General features: G+C 43.3%; 2 protein-coding genes across 3 annotated transcripts in view; both read right to left on the reverse strand.

Moving 5' to 3' along the window:
* NR1H4 (nuclear receptor subfamily 1 group H member 4) overlaps window positions 1–6705 on the reverse strand; it is a 288102-nt gene extending 281397 nt beyond the window's left edge. Inside the window, exon 1 of one of the 2 annotated variants that reach the window (XM_069764302.1) lies at window positions 6605–6705. The gene's annotated coding sequence lies outside the window, so the exon portion shown is untranslated. Of the gene's footprint in view, window positions 1–6012; window positions 6079–6604 lie in introns of those variants that run through there. The other variant, XM_069764303.1, reaches the window with a different exon arrangement.
* Window positions 6706–15701: 8996 nt separating this feature from the next.
* On the reverse strand, window positions 15702–17241 carry LOC138674478 (uncharacterized). The gene is made up of 3 exons (XM_069762315.1): window positions 17168–17241; window positions 16900–17046; window positions 15702–16497 (listed from the first exon to the last, which is right to left on the reverse strand). The coding sequence occupies exons 1-3, from the start codon at window positions 17239–17241 to the stop codon at window positions 15702–15704; spliced, it is 1017 nt and encodes a 338-aa protein (XP_069618416.1).
* Window positions 17242–27800: the final 10559 nt, after the last annotated feature.

Here is a 27800-nt window from a genome sequence, read left to right on the forward strand (position 1 = left end):
GTCAATCTCCAGATCTAAACCCAATTGAGCATGCATTTCACTTGCTCAAATCCAGACTTAAGACGGAAAGACCCACAAACAAGCAAGACCTGAAGGCTGCGGCTGTAAAGGCCTGGCAAAGCATTAAGAAGGAGGAAACCCAGCGTTTGGTGATGTCCATGGGCTCCAGACTTAAGGCAGTGATTGCCTCCAAAGGATTTGCAACAAAATATTGAAAATAAAAATATTTTGTTTGGGTTATGTTTATTTGTCCAATTACTTTTGACCTCCTAAAATGTGGAGTGTTTGTAAAGAAATGTGTACAATTCCTACATTTTCTATCAGATATTTTTGTTCAACCCTTCAAATTAAACGTTACAATCTGCACTTGAATTCTGTTGTAGAGGTTTCATTTCAAATCCAATGTGGTGGCATGCAGAGCCCAACTCGCGAAAATTGTGTCACTGTCCAAATATTTCTGGCCCTAACTGTATGTTATTATGATACCATTACCATGCAAAGTGATATTCTGAAATGATGTACTGCACATAGCCTCCACCTTATGTTAGGGTGCTTGGGCATTTTTTACGCATTTTACTAAGTTTTCCAATAAAGCCTTAATTAATATCATTCTGGATCTCTTCGTTATGGTTACCCTTTGGGCAACCATGTGTCGTTTGTAGTGTATTGGAAGTACCAGCTTCATTTATACTGGACATTGGTGAGCATATCTGATCTAGTCAAGTAAAGGTCACATTCAGCATATAATAAAGACCCTAACATGAGAAGCATGACTAAGACCATAAAGTAGGGAAAATAAGTATTTGATGCCAATTTTGCAAGTTTTCCCACCTCCAAAAAAATGGAGAGGTCTGTAATTATTATCATAGATACACTTCAACTGTGAGAGACACAATCTAAAAATAAAAGGCAGAAACTCACATTCTATAATTTTGAAATAATTACTGTATATACTTGAGTATAAGCCAAGTTTTTCAGCACTTTTTTTGTGCTGAAAACGCCACCCTTGGCTCCTACTTGAGTGAGGTTCCAGAAGATCGAGGAGGAGCGGCAGAGCAGCAGGTCACAGAGGCAGGAGCTGGCTGTTGTGGCTAAAGCCAGTATCTGCTGCTAAAGAGAAATGAATATTCACTGCGCAGGCAGTGAATATTCATTTCTCTGTAATAGCGCACAGAGTGTCAGCCGCAGCCGCTGGCTTCCTGCGGCAGCTGGGGGATCACGTGTGCCTGCTACTTAAGATAAATGAATATTCACTTCTCTCCACTCCATAGGATTGGAGAGAAATGAATATTCATTTATCTTAAGTAGCGGGCACACGTGACTGCGCATTAGCTGCAGGAAGCCAGCGGCTGTGGCTAAGACTGTGCACGCTACTAAATAGCAATGAATACTCACTGCACTCCACACACATAGTCCCAGTGTGGAGAGCAGTGAGTATTCTGGCAGCTGTGTTCTGCTTGTAAGCAGTGCATGACGTCATGACGTCAGTTGGTTCAATTATTAGAAAATGAAGGAGACACAAGATGACTGTCAATCTTCCTCAGTCTGGGGCTCCATGCAAGATCTCGCCTCGTGGGGTAAGCTTGATTCTGAAAAATTTCAGGAATCAGCCCAGAATTACATGGAAGCACCTGGTCAATATCCTGAATAGTACCGGGACCACAGTCATAAACATTACGCTGACATGGATTAAAAATCCTGCAGGGCATGCAAAATTCCCCTGCTCATGACAGCACATGTCAAGGCTCATTTGAAGTTCGCCAATAATCATCTGGATGATCCAGAGGAGGCATGGGAGAAGGTTATGTGGTCAGATGAGACCAAAATAGAACTTTTTGGTATAAACTCCACTCGCCATGCTTGGAGGAAGAAGATAGATGAGTACAATCCCAAGAATACCGTCCCAACCATTCACTATGGTGGGGGAAACGTCATACTTTGAGAGGGCTTTTCTGCAAAGACGACAGCAAGACTGCACCGTCTTGAAGGGAAGATCGATGTGGGGTCATCTGTTGAGCGATTTTGACCAACAACCTTCTTCCCTCAGTCACTTAGAGCATTGAAGATGGGCTGTGGCTGGGTCTTCCAGCATGACCTGAGTGGCTCCGCAAAAAAACATTTCATGGTCTTGGAATGGCCTAGCCAGTCTCCAGATCTGAACCCAATAGAAAATATTTTGGAGGGAGCTGAAACTCAATGTTGCAGCTCCAAAACCTGAAGATCTGGAGAAGATCTATATGGAGAAATGGCCCAAAATCTCTGCTGCAGTGTGTGCAAACTTGGTCAAGAATTACAGGAAACATCTGACCTGTGTAATTGCAAAGATTTCTGTACCAAATATTAAGTTCTGTTTTTCTATTGTATCAAATACTTATTTAATGCAATAAAATGCTAATTATGTAAAAATCATACAATGTGATTTTCTGGATCTTTGTTTAAGATTCTGTCTCTCACAGTTGACGAGTAACTATGATAAAAATTACAGACCTTTCCATTCTTTGTAAGTGGGAAAACTTGCAAAATCTGCAGTGTATCAAATACTTACTTTCTCCACTATACATAGATGCAAAAGTGAACAACTATGTGAACAACCACTACGTACCTTATCTATATTACTGGTATCATTCCCCTTTGACTATTGCACCTTCTCTTTATTTAAATATACTATGTTTACTTACTCATCATTCTTTTATGCATGCCCATCTGCATTGTGCCATCCCTTGGGGTCTCTAACTATTTTGCCCATTTTTCCTTTTGTCTGGTTCTTAACCTTGTATGGATTTCTTGTACTGTATTTTTATATGTTTTTACTATATTTTTAAATAAAGTTATTCACTTTTGCATTTATGTATGGTATTAGTCATGCTGCTCATGTTAGGATCTTTTTAGTCTATTTACATTGCAAGATCATTGTGAAATAAGCTTTCCTAGAAATGCTCGTTCACAATAATTTTTCAATATAAATTCACCTTAAGGCCAAATTTTAGAACTTGGCCCAAAGCAAGATCTTTCTATTCTAAACCAAGTATTATGGTAGGAAATAGAAAGGTTAACATTAGAATAATGGATTATAGTTTACCGTATATGGTTTTCTAAATCAGGTGTGTAGAATGGGGATTTTCTATATATTTTAATATGCTGGGAATGTTCTGTTATAACCTGCTAAGGTAAAGTACTTAGAATAGAATTGTAAGGTAGAGTTCAAGGTCAGTATTCTGCATGTTGTTATGTACACACACGAACACATTACAGCAACTACGCTCACAACTTAATAAGCTTCAGTCAAGGCAATCAGGAAATAATTCCAAGCTAAATTCATAAGTTTCAAAAACAGACAGAAGAACGAAAATCTTAAACACTAGTTGGAAAAACATGGAAAAATTGCCTCTCGCTTTAGCGAGAGTATTTTCAAAATCATTGTTCATTCAAGACTTATGCCAATGGAGCTACATGTTCTCTGCTGCACAGTATCGGAGAAGCAAAGCCCTAATCTTAGGCTTGAGTCATAAAAAATTATTATTTGGTTGTTTGCTATACACTGTGTGCAGAATTATTAGGCAAGTTGTAGTTTAGAGGATTATTTTTATTATTGATCAACAACTATGTTCTCAATCAACCTAAAAGACTCATAAATATCAAAGCTTAATATTTTTGGAAGTTGGAGTCGTTTTTTTTTAGATTTGGCTATCTTAGGAGGATATCTCTTTGTGCAGGCAACTATTACTGTGCAGAATTATTAGGCAACTTAATAAAAACCAAATATAATCCCATCTCACTTGTTTATTTTCACCAGGTAAACCAATATAACTGCACAAAATTTAGAAATAAACATTTTTGACATGCAAAAACAAAACCCAAAAAAATGAGTGACCAATATAGCCACCTTTCTTTATGATGACACTCAACAGCCTTCCATCCATAGATTCTGTCAGTTGCTTGATCTGTTCAACATTGCGTGCAGCAGCCACCACGGCCTCCCAGACACTGTTCCGAGAGGTGGACTGTTTTCCCTCCCTGTAGATCTCACATTTTATGAGGGACCACAGGTTCTCTATGGGGTTCAGATCAGGTGAACAAATTGGCCATGTCATTATTTTTCTTCTTTGAGACCTTTACTAGCCAGCCACTCTGTGGAGTAGTTGGAGGCATGTGATGGAGCATAGTCCTGCATGAAAATCATGTTTTTCTTGATTGATACCGACTTCTTCCTGTACCACTGCTTGAAGAAGTTGTCTTCTATAAACTGGCAGTAGGTCTGGGAGTTGAGCTTCACTCCATCCTCAACCCGAAAAGGTCCCACAAGTTCATCCTTGATGATACCAGCCCATACCAGTACCCCACCTCCACCTTGCAGGTGTCTGAGTCGGAGTGGAGCTCTCTGCCCTTTACTGATCCAGCCTCTGGCCCATCCATCTGGCACATCAAGAGTCACTCTCATTTCATCAGTCCATAAAACCTTTGAAAACTTACCTGGAGCAGCCAGTGCCAGGCAGCAGCTGCCAAGGCAAACAGGATCATGGGGTGCATTAAAAGAGGTCTGGATACACATGATGAGAGCATTATACTGCCTCTGTACAAATCCCTAGTTAGACCGCACATGGAGTACTGTGTCCAGTTTTGGGCACCGGTGCTCAGGAAGGATATAATGGAACTAGAGAGAGTACAAAGGAGGGCAACAAAATTAATAAAGGGGATGGGAGAACTACAATACCCAGATAGATTAGCGAAATTAGGATTATTTAGTCTAGAAAAAAGACGACTGAGGGGCGATCTAATAACCATGTATAAGTATATAAGGGGACAATACAAATATCTCGCTGAGGATCTGTTTATACCAAGGAAGGTGACGGGCACAAGGGGGCATTCTTTGCGTCTGGAGGAGAGAAGGTTTTTCCACCAACATAGAAGAGGATTCTTTACTGTTAGGGCGGTGAGAATCTGGAATTGCTTGCCTGAGGAGGTGGTGATGGCGAACTCAGTCGAGGGGTTCAAGAGAGGCCTGGATGTCTTCCTGGAGCAGAACAATATTGTATCATACAATTATTAGGTTCTGTAGAAGGACTTAGATCTGGGGATTTATTATGATGGAATATAGGCTGAACTGGATGGACAAATGTCTTTTTTTGGCCATACTATGTTACTATGTTACTATGTTAAAAGTCAGTCTTAAGATATTTCTTGGCCCAGTCTTGACGTTTTATCTTATGTTTCTTGTTCAAAGGTGGTCGTTTTTCAGCCTTCCTTACCTTGGTCATGTCCCTGAGTATCGCACACCTTGTTCTTTTTGTTACTCCAGTAACGTTGCAGCTCTGAAATATGGCAAAACTGGTGGCAAATGACATCTTGGCAGCTTCACGCTTGATTTTCCTCAATTCATGGGCAGTTATTTTGTGCCTTTTTTGCCCAACACGCTTCTTGCGACCCTGTTGGCTATTTGCCATGAAACGCTTGATTGTTTAGTGATCACGCTTCAAAAGTTTCAAGACTGCTGCATCCCTCTGCAAAACATCTCACAATTTTGGACTTTTCAGAGCCCATCAAATCTCTCTTCTGACCCATTTTGCCAAAGGAAAGGAAGTTGCCTAATAATTAAGCACACCTTATATAGGGTTTTGATGTCATTATACAACACCCCTCCTCTTTACAGAGATGCAAAACACATGATTTACTTAATTGGTAGTTGGCTCTCAAACCTGAACAGCTTGGAGTAGGGCAACATGTATAAAAAGTATCATGTGATCAAAATACAACTTGCCTAATAATTCTGCACACAGAATTATTCTGTGCTGGTAACAACCCTCAAAAAAACATGTAAATTGTCTTAATTACACGTGTTAGCAATCTGCTAAAATGTAATAATAATAATCTTTATTTTTATATAGCGCTAACATATTCCGCAGCGCTTTACATTTTTGCACACATTATCATCACTGTCCCCGATGGATGTCTTTGGAATGTGGGAGGAAACCGGAGTGCCCGGAGGAAACCCACGCAAACACGGAGAGAACTTACAAACTCTTTGCAGATGTTGTCCTTGGCGGGGTTTGAACCCAGGACTCCAGCGCTGCAAGGCTGCTGTGCTAACCACTGCGCCACCGTGCCGCCCCAAAATGTAATAGGCTTCTGTTGATATGAATGGATCCAAAGAATTAGACCTCACATATTTTACGTTGTAAAAATGCAATTGCATGTAATGAGTACCCTTAATGTTAAGGAGTCATTCTTTCAGTATGGTGATGGCATATATTATGCCTTTACTATGAGTAAAGCTAGGCAAGCAGAACTACATCCTATGAAAATGGAGTGGTAATAATGACGAGGGAAATGCTAACTTATTTTTTTTATTAATTTCCAATAATATGGCAGTATTCACATTAAATATCTAGTAATGAACAGTAGGCTATGGAATGATACATTAGAAATAAATTAAGAAGTTAGTTATACTTAATTCACACTGACATATCAGCAATAGTAGTGGTGGCAAAAAGTAGCAACTGCCAAAGCAAAATGTAATAAGAGAATAAAAGAAAAGATTAAAACAAAAACAGAATCTACTGCTTCAATACGGATAATTCAATGAATCCAAATGTTCAACTTTACATACCTAAATTGCCTTTTTAACTCCAGAGTATAACTTGGTTGCCGTCATAAATACTTTTTTGCATGTGAAGTTCAGAAATCTACGTGTAAAAATGAGACTCTTTCTCACGGCCTCACACAACTGTTTGTGTCCAGCAGATACATGGATTACTCATTAACTGGTGACTTTACTTGTATAAACAGATTTGGAATTCTCCGAAAGAATATGGTACGCGGTTAGAAGCCAATGTGAAGACAGCGAGGCTAAAACAGTTTAATGGAATTTTTTTCTGCAATTATTATATAGTTACCTTAAGTTATGTTCTAACCATGTCAAGACTGGGGGGCTTTCACCTCCATTATAGCAAGGTCCTTCTCATGAAAAGCTTTTACTTATTCTTTATCCTATTTTATTATGTGCCTTAAGCTAAATATAGTTATTTCATCCCAAAGATGTTACTAATTGTGCTGTTTTATACTTTCTCCAATCTCACCTGTATATGACTGCATAGGTGTCATGTATGTCACTTTACTCACAGCATATGCTGATATCTAAGGGAAGTCAATAAACCAGTAATAAGGTTGAATTGGAGCAAGCTATCCTATAATAAGTAAGAATTCAAACATTGCTTGGACTCCACTTTTGTGTTCAAGACTGTCATATTCCTTATTGGCAAAATATTCGGCAAATGTCATATTATTATTATTATTTATTATTATAGCGCCATTTATTCTATGGCGCTTTACATGTGAGAAGGGGTATACATAATAAAAACAGGTACAATAAGCTTGAACAATACAAGTCACAACTGGTACAGGAGGAGAGAGGACCCTGCCCGCGAGGGCTCACAATCTACAAGGGATGGGTGAGGATACAGTAGGTAAGGATAGAGCTGGTCATGCAGTGGTTTGGTCGATCGGTAATTACTGCAGGTTGTAGGCTTGTCGGAAGAGGTAGGTCTTCAGGTTCTTTTTGAAGGTTCCGATGGTAGGTGAGAGTGTGATATGTTGTGGTAGAGAGTTCCAGAGTAGGGGTGATGCGCGAGAGAAATCTTGTATGCGATTGTGGGAAGAGGAAATAAGAGGGGAGTAGAGAAGGAGATCTTGTGAGGATCGGAGGTTGCGTGCAGGTAAGTACCGAGAGATGAGGTCACAGATGTATGGAGGAGACAGGTTATGGATGGCTTTGTATGTCATGGTTAGGCTTTTGTACTGGAGTCTCTGGGTAATGGGGAGCCAGTGAAGGGATTGACAGAGGGGAGAGGCCAGGGAACAGCGCGGGAGACAGGTGGATTAGTCGGGCAGCTGAATTTAGAATAGATTGGAGGGGTGCGAGAGTGTTCGAGGGGAGGCCACAGAGCAGGAGGTTACAGTAGTCAAGGCGGGAGATGATGAGGGCATGGACTAGGGTTTTTCAGATTCTTGGTTTAGGAATGTACGGATCCGTGAAATTTTTTTGAGTTGAAGGTGGCAGGAAGTGAAAAGGGCTTGGATATGCGGTTTGAAGGAGAGATCAGTGTCAAGGATCACCCAGAGACAGCGAGCTTGTGGAACTGGGAAGAGTGGGCAGCCGTTGGGAGGGTCGCGTGAGATGGGGGAAATACAATGAATTCTGTTTTGTCCCTGTTAAGTTTTAGAAATCTAGCAGTGAAGAAGGATGAAATAGCAGATAGACATTGAGGGATTCTGGTTAGTAGGGTGGTGATATCTGGTCCAGAGATGTAGATTTGTGTGTCATCAGAATAGAGATGATACTGAAAACTGTGAGATTCTATGAGCTGTCCCAGGCCAAAATTGTAAATGGAGAAGAGCAGGGGCCCTAGAACTGAACCTTGTGGGACTCCGACAGATAGGGGCGATGTGACGAGGTGGTGTGTGAATGGGAGACACTGAATGTTCGGTCAGTTAGGTATGTTGAGATCCGGGATAGGGCCAAGTCTGTGATGCCAAGGGATGAGAGGGTCTGTAGTAATAGGGAATGGTCCACTGTGTCAAAGGCAGAGGACAGGTCTAGGAGGAGGAGGATAGAGTAGTGTCGCTTGCTCTTGGTGGTTAATAGGTCATTGGTGACTTTAGTTAGGGCAGTTTCAGTGGAGTGGTGTGACCGGAAGCCTGATTTAAAGCAGTCGAAAAGGGAGCAGGAAGATAGATGGGAGGACAGTTCAAGATGGACGTGTTGTTCCAGTAGTTTTGAGGCATAGGGGAGAAGTGATATAAGGCGATAGCTAGATACAGAGGATGGGTCAAGAGAGGGCTTTTTGAGGATAGGTGTGATTGAGGCATGTTTAAAACTTGAGGGGAAAACACCAGTTGTTAGTGATAGGTTGAAGAGATGGGTTAGAGTTGGGATGAAGACTGTGGCGAGGTTTGGGATGAAGTGGGAAGGGATCGGGTCAAGTGCACAGGTGGTGAGATGCGATCCTAAGAGTAGAGTGGAGAGTCGATCTTCTGTAATAGTGGAGAAGTTGGTTTTGGAGGTGGAGGGCTGGGTAGTTGGGAGGAAGGGCTCTGGGGGTTATCGACTAAAACTGTCTCTGATGTTCTCAATCTTCTGCTTGAAAAATGAGGCAAAGTCTTCAGCTGAGATTGATGTCTTATATGTGCCATTCACTGCTACAGTAAGTAAAGTTACACAGTGCTATATGCTATTGCTGTAATATTACCTGCCAAACACTGTGTAAATGTTCTTGTTAGGAAGTATTAAGTCTTCATAGTTAGGTATGAGCAACACGGCCATACCAATGGATGCTTAATGCTTATTATGTGAAAGATTTTCAACAATTCTGACCCGTGAGTGCTACTCCTGATTAGTGATTCAAGTGAGTAGTTCGATTAGAGCATGTACTTATGTGGGGGATATACCCCAGGTCAGAAAGGTCTATTGCAGGGTATTGCTAGGTAGCGGTCTAATGCCTTATGTAAGGCCAATCAATGTTGACCACTGAGTTGTTGATTAGATGGCTGGATCATGAGTCCTAACACCCCTAGTAGCATTTCTGAGAATATAATAAGCTGTGCTTTCCCACCAATATAGGTCAGACACAAATAAAGGATGCAGACAGGAAGAAAAGGAAAAGTGGGGATGAGTAAATACTTGCTGTCAAGGTTCAATACTTTGTGAGGGCCACAGAAGAGCATGAAAGAAGTTACAGCCTGTTAGGTCTCGAGTTCCCGCTTCTGCACAGGGGGAATCTCGAGCCATCTCCGCTGCGGTCTCCCATTCTTATCCAGCCGCAGTGGAGTCTGCTCAGCAGGGACGTCGGTCCCAGCGTCTTGCTCAGTCTCACTCTGTACAGAGAGTTACAGCTGCTTCTTCAGCTTCTGCCATTAAAAAAAGTGCTGGTCAGCAGCGAGCGGACTTCTCTGGGACTAAGTCCTTGTCTGCACACACTGAGCATGCCCAGGGCAAGATCTCCCGTTGGAGATCGAGGGTCATGTGCTCAGGCTCTGCAGCACATTCCATTGGTCCTCTTGGCAGGTCTTGGAAGGGCAAAGTTTCTGTGGCCACTTCCTGTGCTGCAACTATATAAACTGCGCATGACCGCATGGCCATGCGCTAGTGTACAATTGTTAATGTGTGTATGTTGTGAGTGCAAGTCGTCCTTGGATACCCCTACCCTATTGAATGTCTGTTCGCGGAAGGTGTATGGTTGCTATCTAGCGCCCAACTTATCCTACAGCACGAATCACACATTACAGCGTCCAGTTGCTGTGACCGCCAGTACGGCGCCGTGCACTTCCTCTGTGCTTTCCTTACCCAAGCCTGGGTGGTTAGTGGCGTTCGTCAGTGCGGCACCGCATGCACTCTTGTGCCTAAGGCTATGTGCACACGTTCAGGTTTTTTTGCGTTTTTACCGCAATAAAATCGCGATAAAAACGTGAAAAAAACGCTAACATATGGTTCCCAATCTTTTGTATTGATTCCGCAAAAATTGTGCTAATGTAGCGTTTTTTTCCGCAAAAAAAACGAATTGCGGAAAAAGAAGCAACATGTTCATTATTTTTGCGGAATCGCTGATTTCCCGCATCCATAGACTTGCATTGAAACGCTAGAAATCCGCAATCATATAAAAATTTGCGGATTTCTAGCGTTTATTTCCTGAAAAACTACAGGAAGTGACATCCCATCTATCCCATCATGTCATTCATGCGCATCCCATAATCCAGGAAGAGGAAACTCCCACACCATTCCCGTCTTCCTGTATTATGGCTGCCGACATGGAGGGGTATGATCGGATGAGGCTGGATGTGGTGCAGATGATAAGTGTGGTAAGTGTGTGTGTATATGTGTATATATGTGTGTGCGCGTGTGTTCGGACAGCGGCCGATGAGACTAGTCTCATCGGCCGATGTCTGTTCCCTCCAAGTCGTTGCAGCAGGCTCAGCTCGATGGGAGCAGTATTTCCCATCGAGCTGTCCCTGCTGTTATGTACTATTTCCCCCATCAAATGTCCCCTTCAATTGGTCATTGGTGAACAGTGGTTACGGGCCCATTCCCCTAATAAACACAATTATTAACCCCTATTCACCCCTAAACTTAATTCTCATTGGTGGCCAGTGTATTATCATTGGTGGCCAGTGTATAATAATTATCATTGGTGGCCAGTGTATTATCATTGGTGGCCAGTGTATAATTATTATCATTGGTGGCCAGTGTATTATCATTGGTGGCCAGTGTATAATTATTATCATTGGTGGCCAGTGTATAATTATTATCATTGGTGGCCAGTGTATTATCATTGGTGGCCAGTGTATAATTATTATCATTGGTGGCCAGTGTATTATCATTGGTGGCCAGTGTATAATTATTATCATTGGTGGCCAGTGTATTATCATTGGTGGCCAGTGTATAATAATTATCATTGGTGGCCAGTGGAAATGATATATAAATTGTTATTTATTTTCATTGGTGGACAGTGGAAAAAATAATAATAAAATGTACAACTTCATTGGTGGCCAGTAGTTACCTTATAATTACCTGTCCCCGGCGATCGCCACCTAAAATAAAAAATAAAAAAACAAACCCATACTCACCTAAACGCCCAATTCCACGATTCCCTCGTCAGAAAAAATTAAAAAAACAAACCACAACGTATACCTACCCCCTCCGCAGCATCCAATTAAACGATTGTCCCACGATGATCTTGAGTTTAGAGCAGCCACATAACATGCGGCTGCTCTAAACCGCGGCCGCCGATACAATGAACGGGATCGTAAAGCGATCCCATTCACTGTATACCGAGTTCTCCCGAACACAGCTCGCGCTGTTCGGGGGAACTCGTTCGGCAGTCACTGCAGCTGCGCGGACTCCCCGGCTGACCGGAGGTGAACTCTGGAGCGTGGGAAAATTTTCCCATGCTATCAGTTCATCTCCGTTCAGCCGGTGAGGCTGCGCAGAGATGATATATGTCATCATTAGTAATGTTTACAAGGGGACAGGTGCACTTGCTGGGATATATGTGACGTGGCTGGGCAATATACTAAATGGCTGGGCAATATACTACGTGGCTGGGATATATGTGACGTGGCTGGGCAATATACTAAATGGATGGGCAATATACTACGTGGCTGGGATATATGTGACGTGGCTGGGCAATATACTAAATGGCTGGGCAATATACTACGTGGCTGGGATATATGTGACGTGGCTGGGCAATATACTAAATGGATGGGCAATATACTACGTGGCTGGGATATATGTGACGTGGCTGGGCAATATACTAAATGGATGGGCAATATACTACGTGGCTGGGATATATGTGACGTGGCTGGGCAATATACTAAATGGATGGGCAATATACTACGTGGCTGGGATATATGTGACGTGGCTGGGCAATATACTAAATGGATGGGCAATATACTACGTGGCTGGGATATATGTGACGTGGCTGGGCAATATACTAAATGGCTGGGCAATATACTACGTGGCTGGGATATATGTGACGTGGCTGGGCAATATACTAAATGGCTGGGCAATATACTACGTGGCTGGGATATATGTGACGTGGCTGGGCAATATACTAAATGGCTGGGCAATATACTATGTGGCTGGGATATATGTGACGTGGCTGGGCACTATGTTACGTGGCTGGGCACTATGTTACGTGGCTGGGCACAATGTTACGTGGCTGGGATATATGTTACGTGGCTGGGCAATATACTACGTGGCTGGGCAATATACTACGTGGCTGGGATATATGTGACGTGGCTGGGCAATATACTACGTGGCTGGGCAATATACTACGTGGCTGGGCACTATGTTACGTGGCTGGGCACTATGTTACGTGGCTGGGATATATGTTACGTGGCTGGGCAATATACTACGTGGCTGGGCAATATACTACGTGGCTGGGATATATGTGACGTGGCTGGGCAATATACTACGTGGCTGGGGGGCAATATACTACGTGGCTGGGCACTATGTTACGTGGCTAGGCACTATGTTACGTGGCTGGGCACTATGTTACGTGGCTGGGATATATGTTACGTGGCTGGGCAATATACTACGTGGCTGGGCAATATACTACGTGGCTGGGATATATGTTACTATATATACAATATGCTAATGTAGATAACCGTGTATTTATTGTAGGCCACAATTAATTTTAGTTTTTCTCTTGTTATCTTTTATTTTGTAGATTGAACAACACCCTGAGGTCTGGGACCGGTCAAGCGAAAAGTACAAGGGGGCAAAACGTGATGCCTGGCCCAAAATAGTAACCGCTCTCTTTCCAGAGTGGCCGAATCTCCCAACACAGCAGCAAACACAGATTTGTAAGTATCAATTTCTTTCCTTTTTTTAAAAAATGTAAGAAGAATTGATTTGGAATGTTTTATTTAAAAAATTTTAATTTTCAGTGGGCGATGTGAAGACGAGATGGCGGTCTGTCACAGACAGATATCTGAAATCACTCAGGACTCCTAGTGGCAGCTCGCCACCAAGGAAGAGGGTGCCATATGGAGACCAGCTGCAGTTCATATTGGGAAGCCGGAGTTTGAGGAGGTAGATAATATAAAGAAATAGTGTTGCTTGACGTCATGATTTGTATTTTTGTAACCTTTGGTTTTTTTTTGGTCTGCAGAACAGAAAGCAACGTCTCTACCCAAACACCTCCGGACCTTAACGATGGTGACACCACGGTGGACAGTATTGGAGAGGAAGTAGAAGACAGCATAATGGCCAGCCAAGAATCTCCGGGGAACATGTCTTTGTCCGGAAGGTCACCCGAAATAACTGATTCCCTTGGAGAACATGACGTTGCAGCAAATACCACTACTTCAACTTCCTCAGACGCTGGTGCAAACTCTGGTGGCGGTGTGTCGAGGCACATGGGGAGGGGGGCTGCTTCTGTCCGTCCCGTGGCATTGAAAAGGACGGTCCAAAAGAAGACCAAACAAGGTCAAATTATTGAACAATTAACGACTAAAACGCTCAATCTTCTTGATAATTCATCAAAGCAAGATGAGCATGACAAATTTGGGTCACTTTTGGCAGACCGCATTAGAACACTGCCACGGGACAAGCAGCAAATGTTCGTGACAGCTGTCAATTGTCTGTTTATGGCAATTGATGACACACCCACCCTTCCCCCTGCTCCACAAGTTATGACGGGTATTTTCAACGTTTTCAGCAACCCCATTATGCCTCCACCACCAACACCACCACCAGCTGCTGCATCGCAGCGTTACGGACAGGCGGCAACATACAGGGCCAACCATGTAGATGCGTACAGTGGCCATACACCTGTACCTAGTGCAACTGGCCATCGTTCCAGTATGCCCAATAGCAGTGTCTACTCCCAACCAGACTTATTTAATGATATGGGCTACCAACCGGAATATCATCAATTTTGAGATTTGATATGTCATCCTATTTGAGTAGAGATGGGAGTGTAGAGAATGTTAAACCGTTGAGTTCATGACCAAATCTTAAAAAGTTCTTTAAAGGGAACCTGTCACCCCGAAAATCGCGGGTGAGGTAAGCCCACCGGCATCAGGGGCTTATCTACAGCATTCTGTAATGCTGTAGATAAGCCCCCGATGTTATCAGAAAAAGGAGAAAAAGACGTTATGTTATACTCAACCACAGGCGGTCTCGCTGCTGGTCAGGTCAGATTGGCGTCTCCGGTCCGCTGCGGCGCCTCCTATCTTCGTTCCATGAAGTCCTCTTCTGATCTTCAGCCACGGCTCCGGCGCAGGCGTACTTTGCTCTGCCCTGTTGAGGGCAGAGGATAGTACTGCAGTGCGCAGGCGCCGGAAAGGTCAGAGGCACGGCGCCTGCGCACTGCAGTACTTTGTCTGCCCTCAACAGGGCAGAGCAAAGTACGCCTGTGCTGGAGCCGTGGCTGAAGATCAGAAGAGGACGTCATGGAAAGAAGATAGTAGGCGCCGCAGCGGACCGGAGACGCCCATCCGACCAGACCAGCAGCGGGACTGCCCCTGGGTGACTATAATATAATGTCTTTTTCTCCTTTTTCAGGTAACATCAGGGGCTTATCTACAGCATTACAGAATGCTGTAGATAAGCCTCTGATGCCGCTGGGCTTACCTCACCCGTGATTTTTGGGGTGACAGGTTCCCTTTAAGTTTTGTTATAAAATGTCAGTTCATATATATTAAAAAAAAGTTTCTTTAATGTAATTAATTTTTATTTTACTTTATTAAAAAAAATTTTATTTTAACTACTCAGATTTCTTATTATCATAAAAATATGAAGATCGGAAATGGGATCTGATTTAAGCAACGGTAAACAATAACAACATGGAAACGATTATTGTTTAAATAATATTTTGTATTTATTAACAATGTTTACAATTTGATTAATTAAAAAGGGGCCTTGGTAGATAGGGATTTGGCGACGGTTGATAGGGATTACGCCTCACATTTTCACAGGTGTTAGCATCTGTGCCGTACAGACTGGTTCATTAGTGGATAGGGTTCAGCCGTCATATGTTCTCTGCTGTTATATCTCACGTCCAGTCTTGGGCCTTGATTCTGTTTAGGCATCAGATCTTCTCTGCAGTTCAGGCAGCTCAACACCGGCACAAGAGTATTGCCAGTGCACGGCACCTTCAGGACTCATGAAGTAGTCTGCAAAGGTTTCTCTCACACGCACACCCGTGTTACATTGCCTTTCCTTGACCAAAGTTGTCCACTGCATCTAATTCTGACACCTGTGGCTCCTCAACTACCTCAGTGCTGTATTCCCGAGCATAGTTGTGGAGCACACAGCATGCCTTTATCACAGTGTCCACGGTCTCCGGATCTAACTGGATGGCAGTGTGAAAGATCCTCCACCGACTACACATGATCCCGAAGGTACATTCCACATATCTTCGTGCACGGCTCAGCCTACAATTAAAAATCCTCCGCCGGTCATCCAGTGCTCTTCGTGGGTATGGGCGCAGCAGGTGGGGCTTCAAGGGAAATGCCTCATCCGATACCATCACAAAGGGTACTGGATGTGTGGAACCCGGCAAAGGTCTTGGGGCTGGGAGCGTGCCGCCATCTCGAAGAATTTGAAGTCCAATCTGTGATGATTGCAACACCCGAGAATCCCCAGTACTACCATAGGCACCAACGTCGATGGCAACAAACTTGTAATGTGCGTCAGCCACCGCCATCAAGACCACTGAAAAATACTTCTTATAATTAAAGAAGCATGATCCTGATCTTGGTGGCTTTAGCACTCTCACATGTTTGCCATCAACAGCACCTACGCAGTTGGGGAAATTGGCCACAGTTTGAAAGCCTGCTGCAACCTGCAGCCAAGTCTCCTCGGTTGGGCAAGGCATTACGATGGGCCGCAACTTCTGCCAGATGACGGTACATGTGCACCGTACAATTTGCGAGATGGTGGATTTGCCAACCCTAAATTGGAGGTGCAGGGATGTGTAGCTCTCTCCTGTGGCTAAAAACCTGAAGAAAGAAAAAAAATAATTTAGAAAACCTATGAACACAAATTGTGTTGCAAGATAAAACATCCACATCATGGCCACTAGCGTTATGGGGACACAGGCAGCATTGCGGCAGCATTATGAGGGAAACAGGGTGCACTCGCATCATTGGGGCAGCATTATGAGGGAAACAGTGCACTCGCAGCATTGGGGCAGCATTATGAGGGAAACTGGCAGCATTATGGGGGCACTCGCAGAATAGCGGCAGCATTATGAGGGAAACGGTGCACTCGCAGCATTGCGGTAGCATTATGAGGGAAACTGGCAGCATTATGGGGGCACTCGCAGCATAGCGGCAGCATTATGGATTAAACAGGCAGCATTTGTGGCAGCATTTAGGGGGGCACTAGCAGCAAGGCCTTACCGCAAGGTGATGAGCAGCCTTTCTTCTGCAGAGATCGCTCTTCGCATGACCGTATCTTCGTAAGTGAGGTGTGGACCAAGAAGAATTAGAAGACGATCAAATGCCTCAATGGAAAGACGGCAAAACTGAGAAAATTTATCTGGAAAGCTGAAAATAAAAAGGAACATAAAACTTTAATTTTAAACACACACATAATGTATGTTGTATATATCCAAAAAAGGTACAAAGAAACACAGCTGTCAATATACCATTTCTCACTATATCTTACCTCCTTAAATCACGATAAAGAACATGGAAGTGTCCCTTTTCCCCCCGTTCATGAATGATGGGATGAACCCACATCCTTTTTTGGCGTCTGCTATCCCTTCTTCTCCGAGATTGCTCCTATGGGAGAATAAAGTATGTGTTATTACATGGAACTGTACAACACATGTTATACAGCTGGCAAGGCCGGGTTCACATTGCGTTCCCCCAGTCCGTTTTGACGGACTTCATAACACCGCTGCATAATGCGGTGAAACGTAGTCCGCTAGCGCCGCCATTGACTCCTATGTCTGACATCACTAGCCATGTGCCATCATTTGAGTGACAGTCGGACCTCTAGACTCTGACTGCAGCGTTTCCGGGTCTGTCACTGCTAGCGCAGATGCTCCATCTGCGTTAGTGATGTGCCAAAGTCAGCACTTGCGTTGCAGCAGACCGTGAACGTATGTGTTGAACGGGTTGCTGTACACATTGTGAACCCAGCCTAATACGCAAAGTGTTCACATCTAATGACATTTTCTTACCAGATCGCTGTAGTGGTGCAGCAAAAGTAGTGCCGTATGCAACAGTAGGCAGTTCTGTTCTGGAGTTAGACGATGGTGCGGCATCTTGAATTCAACAAGGAAGCAAAATGGTGAAGAGGGGTTGGACCAGGAAATGACCTCATGTTTTTGTTTTTTTTTTCAACCAACTTTATCTGCTGTAATAAACGCATAAAAAACGCACAAAAAACGCATGTAAAAAACGCATAAAAAACGCATAAAAAACGCACAAAAAACGCACAAAAAACGCGTGCGGATTTCCTGGGAGTAGTGCCAATTTCTCCTCAGGAAAATCTCAGGAAAATTCTGCACAAAAACCTGACGTGTGCACATACCCTAAATATTGTGATTTGGTTTCCTTACACACCCAGTTGCGGTGTTGTGCCAGCAAGGGTCTAATCGGACTTCAATCCTAGTTGGGGTTGAGTTCGCTGACTACTTGCTCGCGCTCTATGTGCGGTACCGCGGTCCTGTGACGCAACAGGATCGCTTCCTTCACGCTGAGTGAAGTTTAACCCACGTGTGTATACTTATGAGTACCGCCATATAGTCCGTCATTACTTGGCAGCAGGTTCCATCTCTGCATGGTGGACCCCGGGCTGCGAACGCACCATACTCTATCTGTCTTATTATTTGGTGCGTTCCGCTAGCCCTAACACAGCCTGTACAGCAATCTATGTTATTTCTATTGCATATTTATAATTTGATGACTAAGGGTACGTGCCAACAATTCAGGAATATCAGAGTTTTGGATGCAGCTCACCTGAGTTGCGTCCAAAATGCTGCATTCTACATTAGAAGCACAGTGAATGGGATTTATAGAAATCCCAAGTCCACTGTGTTTCTATACCGATGCATAAACTCACCCGCAGCGCGATTAGGTTTTTATGTAAACATCTAGCTCATACTTGCAGGCTAATATCTGGTCAATATTTATCATAGAGACATACTGTACCTTGCGAAAGTATTCGGCTCCCTGGAACTTTTCAACCTTTTCCCACATATCATGCTTCAAACATAAAGATACCAAATGTATATTTTTGGTGAAGAATCAACAACAAGTGGAACCCAATTGTGAAGTTGAACGAAATTTATTGGTTATTTAAAATTTTTGTGGAAACTCAAAAACTGAAAAGTGGGGCGTGCAATATAATTCGGCCCCTTTAACTTAATACTTTATTGGGCCACCTTTTGCTGTGATTACAGCTGCAAGTCGCTTGGGGCATGTCTCTATCAGTTTTGTACATCGAGAGACTGAAATTCTTGCCCATTCTTCTTTCTTGGCAAACAGCTTGAGCTCAGTGAGGTTTGATGGAGATCGTTTGTGAACAGCAGTTTTCAGATCTTTCCACAGATTCTCGATTGGATTGAGGTCTGGACTTTGGCTTGGCCATTCTAACACCTGGATACGTTTATTTGTGAACCATTCCATTGTAGATTTTGCTTTATGTTTGGTATCATTGTCTTGTTAGAAGACAAATCTCCGTCCCAGTCTCAGGTCTTCTGCAGACTCCAACAGGTTTTCTTCAAGAATGGTCCTGCATTTGGCTCCATCCATCTTCCCATCAATTTTAACATCTTCCCTGTCCCTGTTGAATAAAAGCAGAGCCAAACCATGATGCTGCCACCACCATGTTTGACAGTGGGGATGGTGTGTTCAGGGTGATGAGCTGTGTTGCCTTAACCCCAAACATATCGTTTGGCATTTTTGCTAAAAAGTTCGATTTTGGTTTTATCTGACCAGAGCACCTTCTTCCACATATTTGGTGTGTCTCCCAGGTGGCTTGTTGCAAACTTTAAACAACACTTTTTATGGATATCTTTGAGAAATGGCTTTCTTCTTGCCACTCTTCCATAAAGGCCAGATTTGTGCAGTGTGTGACTGATTGTTGTCCTATGGACATAACTGTCCTACCTCAGCTGTAGATCTCTGCAGTTCATCCAGAGTGATCATGGGCCTCTTGGCTGCATCTCTGATCAGTCTTCTCCTTGTTTGAGATGAACATTTAGAGGGTTGGCCGGGTCTTGGTAGATTTGCAGTGGTATGATACTCCTTCCATTTCAATATGATCGCTTGCACAGTGCTCCTTGGGATGTTTAAAGTTTTGGAAATCATTTTGTATCCAAATCCGGCTTTTAACTTCTCCACAACAGTATCATGGACCTGCCTGTTGTGTTCCTTGGTGTTCATGATGCTCTGTTACCAAGATATATTTCTTTCCTGTATCATGATGCTCTCTGTGCTTCAAACAGAACCCTGAGACTATCACAGAGCAGGTGCATTTATACGGAGACTTGATTACAACAGGTGGATTATATTTATCATCATTAGGCATTTAGGACAACATTGGATCATTCAGAGATCCACAATGAACTTCTGGAGTGAGTTTGCTGCACTGAAAGTAAGGGGGCCAAATAATATTGCACGCCCCACTTGTCAGTTTTTGAATTTCCACAAAAATTTAAAATAACCAATAAATTTCATTCAACTTCACAATTGCGTTCCACTTGTTGATTCTTCACCAAAAATTTACATTTGGCATCTTTATGTTTGAAACATGATATGTGGGAAGAGGTTGAAAAGTTCCAGGGAGCCAAATACTTTTGCAAGGCACTGTATGTAAAACAATTTCTCTATACAAGGGCGTAATTAATGCACAACATGCTAATGGGGACAACAGGCACCGTATTGACATCAGTAAGTTCACATTTTTTGCCGTCTTAAAAGTATGGACACAGGATGTAGAATTTCTGGAAAGCCACATCTAATCAGCCAAGATAAAAATATCTTTAACAATAGACCCAGGATTATCGTTTTCTCCATATCTCAATATTTTATTGCAGATCGCATGCAATCTTATCAAATGTGTTTTAAACTGGCCAATATACACAGATAAAGCTGAATACTTTCTGATGCTCTTAGCTGCAAATTATGAAGTTCTTAGGTAAAGTTGTGTATATATACAGTGGGGGAAATAGGTATTTGATTACACTGCTGTAATGTTGATTTCTGAAATCTTCCTGAGCTAAAACATTAGTATTGCTGTTTCTAAATGATTATGAATTGGTTTTCTATGCATTATTTGAGGTCTGTTTTTTTTTTACATTTTGACCATTTTTCTTTGTCAGAAAAAATACAAAAATGATTGCTTGGAAATTCGGAGACATGTTGTCAGAAGCTTATAGAATAAAAGAACAATTTACATTTTACTCAAAAATATACCTATAAAGAGAAAAATCAGACAAACTGAACATTTTGCAGTCCTGTTTTTCCCTTCTGAGCATGCCCAAAGGGAGACCTCTCAGTGGAGGTCGGGGGTCACATGCTCAGATACTGCAGCAGCTCCTATTGGTCCTCTAGGAAGGTCCTGAAGTTGCTCAGTTACTGTAGCAGTTCTCATTGGTCCTCTAGGAAGGTCCTGAACTTGCTGCAGCTGTAAAAGGTTTGCATGGCTGCACGGCCATGCGCTAGTATACTCTTGTTTACGTGTGTGTGCTGTGAGTGAAAGTCGCTCTTTAAACATCCCCTCCCTTGTGTTTGAATGCTCGCATAAGGAGGATGATTGTAATCTAGCGCCCGACTTTACCAACACTAGTACACAAACAGCATCTATTAGGCTACTTTCACACTAGCGTCGGTACGGGCCGGTCGCAGTGCGTCGGGCCGACGTACCGACGCATGCTGTGAAGTAAAAGCACAACAGGGGCAGCGGATGCAGTTTTACAACGCATCCGCTGCCCCACTGTAAGGTCTGGGGAGGAGGGGGTGGAGTTCGGAAAAAGCACGGTCGGAAAAGCGGACCCGACGGACTGCAAAAACACGTCGCATCCGTCGCACGACGGATGCAACATGTGGCAATCCTTCGCAATGCATTGCTAATGAAAGTCTATGGAGAAAAAACGCATCCTGCAGGCAACTTTGCAGGATGCATTCTTTCTTCAAAACGACGCATTGTGACATGCGTCGAATGACGCTAGTGTGAAAGTAGCCTAACTGTGACCGCCAGTGCGGCACCGTGCGCTATCTCTGCGCTTTCCTAACCCAAGTCTGGGTGGTTAGTGGTGTCCACCAGAGCGGCACTGCATGCACTCTCGTGCTACTTTATTATTATTTCTGCTACGTGCGGTACTGCGGCCCTGGGACACAACAGGGTTTGCTTTTTTCACACAGGGTGAAGCTAACCCGTGTGTGTATCCTCATTGTAATGCCATATAGTTCGTGATTGCTTAGCAGCAGGTTCCATCTCTGCACGGTGGACCCCGGGCTGCGAATGCACCTTATTCTTTTTCTCTAATTATTTGGTGTGTTCCGCTAGCCCTAACAGTATCTGAGTCCCTCTTCCTTGTAATTTTTGGTAGTTCTTGCGTTTTACACATAGGCTTTGTGAGTTTCAGAGTCCCTCCTTCATAAGTTAAACAGGATGATAAGGTAGTAAAATGTTAACATTACATTTACCGGTGACCATGAGTGTGTGTAGTTTTATTTCCTCCTCTATTATGTCATCTACTGTAGTCATAGGTGACAGGGAAATACGGTGAGAGATTTCCCAGCTATTAAGGGGTGGAGGAGGCCTTTTGGGTTTTTTTGTTTTTAGGGGGGTTCTCTTAATTTTGCCTTATATGCAAGTCATTATAAAGGAAATACGTTTCCTAACATTTTATTCTGTAAAATGCATTTTAATTTTGGTGTCATATGTTTTATTGTCAGACAACATTGTTCTCAGCAGCGAACTGGCAGTCAGAGATGCATCTTCCCCATGCTGTTTCCATCCATTTCAGCTATTTTCCTGTCATACTGTTAGGGTCTTCTGGAAAAATGCTTGAGTTTCCCATGGACTTCCATTTTACTCGTTAATCAAGTCAAGCCCATCCAAACATCCGACCTTCTCAATTCGAGTATCGCGCACTAGAGCATTTTAGGGATCGCTTATCACTACTAAATATGGGCTTAAAGTGTAGACTCTCAGTTTTAATTTAAGGGGTTATTCACATCCTAATTGGTGTAAGGAGTTAGGAATTACAGCTTTTTAATATGTAACTGCCTCTTTTTAAATGGACCTAAAGTAATAGGACAATTATCTCAAAAGCTGTTTAATGCGCTGCATGGGCTATTCCCTTGTTCCTCAATCATCAATTCAGCAAGTAAAAGATTTCTCATAGGAGATTTCTCAAAAGAGGTCTCAATGTGCCTCCAACTTTTTTAGGTACACTTGCACACATTTTTTTATGAAACTCGGCTGGGAGATTGTTTCAAACATCTTGGAGGTCTAACTACTACAGACTCTATAATGTTAAGCTCAGGGTTTTATAGTAGCTGTGTCGTCACCTCCAGGACTCGACATTTGTAACCAATCAGAAATCGGCCTCAGGGTCTTGCATAAAAAATATTTGCTTGTATTTCCTGCATTGAGGACACCATTAATCTTAATCAAGTTCCTAACGCTAATTGCGAAAATTCTGCCCCAGACTTTGCAAGAAATCTCTACCATACTTCACTATTGCTTCCAATCCATACATTCATTATTGTATCACCCTCAAGTCCTTTGACAAATAAACTGCCTTCTGATACAGCCAAATATTTCACATTTTGACTCATCATTCCAGAGTACATGCTGCCATTTTTTGCACCCCATTTTCTATACATAGTTGAGTAACTTGGCCCCGCTTCCTTGTCGAAAGTATGTTTTTCTGGCAAGACTTCTCCAAACAATAGATCGTTGTAGCTGGATATCACTTCAATATTCCAGTTATGAGCTGATGACAGTGCTGGTCGACCACTGATCCTATTGTTCTAAAACATGCCCATTTTTGATGCACTGATCAGAAATACAGGCAGATCCATCATACAATACCATCAAGAAGGAATCAGATTGGCTTTAAATTTATTCTTCCTATGTCATAAGAAGTATCTTCAGTGTAAAGAACAGGGAGTCCTTGAAGATATAATATGGCCTCTACAGAGTGCTGATCTCAACATTATTGAGCCTGTTTGGGATTACATGAAGAAGCAGAATCATTTGTGCAAATCTACATGTGCCAGCTGCTGTTAAAATGGATTGGTTGCTCATACACGTGATGCAGTCAAGAATGTACATGCACCAAAAGGCCAGAAGAACTTATGCTGTATATGTACTGCTCGCAGTGGATGTCATAACTATGGTGGGTGATTTGGGATTTATACATTTTTTTGCATGGAAAATCAGAGCATCGAGGAGATCATTAGTGTATGGAGTCGGAAAGCATTATTTTTGTATGGAGTGTAAAGGGAGCATTATAATTGTACAGGGGCACAAGGGGGACATTATTACTATATTGGAAGCAATTGGTGCATTATTATTGTATGTGGCTCAAAGAGCAAAATAATTATTACATGAAGCACAAATGGGGGCATAATTTTTGTATGGGGTATAAAGGGGTCACATTATTGTACACGGCGCAAAGGGGGAAATAATTATTCTATGAAGCACAAAGGGGGCATAATTATTGTATGGGGCAAAAAGAAGGGCATTGCAAAAGGGACATGTCTTCTGCATGGTGTTACGAAAGGCTGAACTATAACTGTGTGGAGGTAGAATGTGTGTGCTGTTAGTTGTGGGGTGCTCAAAACTAGTGTATGGCAATGAAGGCGTGGAATTATTAATGTGCAGGGCACTATGGAGTTCGCTTAGAGGTAGGAAAAAGTGATGAGCAAAGAATTTCTGTGCATTATACACTGCGTGCAGAATTATTAGGCAAGTTGTTTTTTGGATCACATGATACTTTTTATACATGTTGTCCTATTCCAAGCTGTTCAGGCTTGAGAGCCAAGTACCAATTAAGTAGATCAGGTGATGTGCATCTCTGTAATGAGGAGGGGTGTTGTCTACTGACATCAACACCCTTTATAAGGTATGCTTAATTATTAGGCAACTTTCTTTCCTTTGGCAAAATGGGTCAGAAGAGAGATTTGACGGGCTCTGAAAAGTCCAAAATTGTGAGATGTTGTGCAGAGGGATGCAGCAGTCTTGAAATTGCCAAACTTTTGAAGCGTGATCACCGAACAATCAAGCGTTTCAAGGCAAATAGCCAACAGGGTCGCAAGAAGCGTGTTGGGCAAAAAAGGCGCAAAATAACTCAGGGACATGGCTAAGGTAAGGAAGGCTGAAAAACGACCACCTTTGAACAAGAAACATAAGATAAAACGTCAAGACTGGGCCAAGAAATATCTTAAGACTGACTTTTCAAAGGTTTTATGGACTGATAAAATGAGAGTGACTATTGATGGGCCAGAGGCTGGATCAGTAAAGGGCAGAGAGCTCCACTCCGACTCAGACGCCAGCAAGGTGGAGGTGGGGTACTGGTATGGGCTGGTATCATCAAAGATGAACTTGTGGGACCTTTTCGGCTTGAGGATGGAGTGAAGCTCAACTCCCAGACCTACTGCCAGTTTCTAGAAGACAACTTCTTCAAGCAGTGGTACAGGAAGAAGTCGGTATCTTTCAAGAAAAACATGATTTTCATGCAGGACAATGCTCCATCACATGCCTCAAACTACTCCACAGCGTGGCTGGCCAGTAAGGGTCTCAAAAAAGAAAAAATAATGACATGACCTCCTTGTTCACCTGATCTGAACCCCATAGATAACCTGTGGTCCCTCATAAAATGTGAGATCTACAGGGAGGGAAAAGAGTCCACCTCTTGTAACAGTGTCTGGGAGGCTGTGGTGGCTGCTGCACGCAATGTTGATCGTAAACAGATCAAGCAACTGACAGAATCTATGGATGGAAGGCTGCTGAATGTCATCATAAGAAAAGGTGGCTATATTGGTCACTCATTTTTTTTTGTTTTGTTTTTGCATGTCAGAAATGTTTATTTCTAAATTTTGTGCAGTTATATTGGTTTACCTGGTGAAAATAAACAAGTGAGATGGGAATATATTTGGTTTTTATTAAGTTGCCTAATAATTCTGCACAGTAATAGTTACCTGCACAAACAGATATCCTCCTAAGATAGCCAAATCTAAAAAAAAAAACACTCCAACTTCCAAAAATATTAAGCTTTGATATTTGTGAGTCTTTTGGGTTGATTGAGAACATAGTTGTTGATCAATAATATAAAATAATCCTCTAAAATACACCTTGCCTAAAATTTCTGCACGCAGTGTATACCATACACTGCAGAAAATGGGAGTGGATGGAAAAATTTGCAATGGCTATCTCGGTCACATGAACAGGGGAAGTTAACCCCTTAATGACCGTCAATACGCCTTTTAATGGCGGCAGTTAAGGGTACTTATTCCTCAGCGCTGCTTTTTAGCGGCACTGAGAAATAAGTGTATAGTGCCCCCGAGTGTCAGAAAATCTCCAGGGTCTTGGCAACCAGGGGTAGTTGAGACCCCAGAGAACATGATTCACATGATAACGGAGATCACAAAAAAAGTGTCTGATTTTCCATTCATTTCTCTCTCCTCTGATATGATCTAGCATACCAGAGGAGAAAGAAATGGGGTATCCCAAGCACCCCCTGATACCTCCACCATACCCAGACCCTCTGAATCCTGCCCCCGGCCCTCCACATCATCTTCCTGTAAGAAAATGGCGGGTGCATGCGCAGTGCACCCACCGAGATCTGCTGGCCGGTACCCGGCAACAATAAGAGATTTTTCCTATTGGTTCAATTTGACCACTGTGGTAGACCTTATAACAGTCTTTGCAAAAAGGAAAAAAAAAGCATGAACCGCACATCCCAAATTCATACTTTGATCTAAAGCCGCTAGGCAAAAATTTATATACTGAACATGAGGTTTTCAGTTTAACATTCTGATCAGACTGTATGAAGCCCACTGCCACTTCACGGCAAACCTCGTAGTGGGTCCTATCGCCCTAACGGAGCGGAGCCGTGCGGCAACCACCGCCACAGCGGCCACACACCAGCAGGGCGGACGGCCTGTTGCCCCACAGCACCCATGCTGCGAGACTGAGCCCCCATGACTCCAGACCGCGCCGCCCCACCAGCACAAAGCCACAGCAACAATGGCCGCCACACAGCACCAGCACCAAAATGAAAGGAGCATTGAAACTCACCTTCCTCCAGCTCTTCAGTGAGAGCCAAAATGGGCTAGACCCCATACTTTGCAGTCTCCTGCTAATTAAAATCACCTGTGCCAAATGGGAGGAGTGCTGGTCCAAGAAAGAGACAAGAACATGCTTTGCAAAAAGGAAAAAAAGAGCATGAACCGCACATCCCAAATTCATACTTTGATCTAAAGCCGCTAGGCAAAAATTTATATACTGAACATGAGGTTTTCAGTTTAACATTCTGATCAGACTGTATGAAGCCCACTGCCACTTCACGGCAAACCTCGTAGTGGGTCCTATCGCCCTAACGGAGCGGAGCCGTGCGGCAACCACCGCCACAGCGGCCACACACCAGCAGGGCGGACGGCCTGTTGCCCCACAGCACCCATGCTGCGAGACTGAGCCCCCATGACTCCAGACCGCGCCGCCCCACCAGCACAAAGCCACAGCAACAATGGCCGCCACACAGCACCAGCACCAAAATGAAAGGAGCATTGAAACTCACCTTCCTCCAGCTCTTCAGTGAGAGCCAAAATGGGCTAGACCCCATACTTTGCAGTCTCCTGCTAATTAAAATCACCTGTGCCAAATGGGAGGAGTGCTGGTCCAAGAAAGAGACAAGAACATGCTTTGCAAAAAGGAAAAAAAGAGCATGAACCGCACATCCCAAATTCATACTTTGATCTAAAGCCGCTAGGCAAAAATTTATATACTGAACATGAGGTTTTCAGTTTAACATTCTGATCAGACTGTATGAAGCCCACTGCCACTTCACGGCAAACCTCGTAGTGGGTCCTATCGCCCTAACGGAGCGGAGCCGTGCGGCAACCACCGCCACAGCGGCCACACACCAGCAGGGCGGACGGCCTGTTGCCCCACAGCACCCATGCTGCGAGACTGAGCCCCCATGACTCCAGACCGCGCCGCCCCACCAGCACAAAGCCACAGCAACAATGGCCGCCACACAGCACCAGCACCAAAATGAAAGGAGCATTGAAACTCACCTTCCTCCAGCTCTTCAGTGAGAGCCAAAATGGGC

Source organism: Ranitomeya imitator, chromosome 4, assembly GCF_032444005.1.
Source record: "Ranitomeya imitator isolate aRanImi1 chromosome 4, aRanImi1.pri, whole genome shotgun sequence".
Taxonomy (NCBI): Eukaryota; Metazoa; Chordata; class Amphibia; order Anura; family Dendrobatidae; genus Ranitomeya; species Ranitomeya imitator.

Coding starts and splice junctions, on each gene's coding strand:
- LOC138674478 (XM_069762315.1), bottom strand. CDS start 17,241: ATGTGGGTTCATCCCATCATTCATGAACGGGGGGAAAAGGGACACTTC. Junction 17,047..17,167: donor CTTTATCGTGATTTAAGGAG/GTAAGATATAGT, acceptor TTTTATTTTCAG/CTTTCCAGATAAATTTTCTC. Junction 16,498..16,899: donor AGGCTGCTCATCACCTTGCG/GTAAGGCCTTGC, acceptor TTCTTTCTTCAG/GTTTTTAGCCACAGGAGAGA.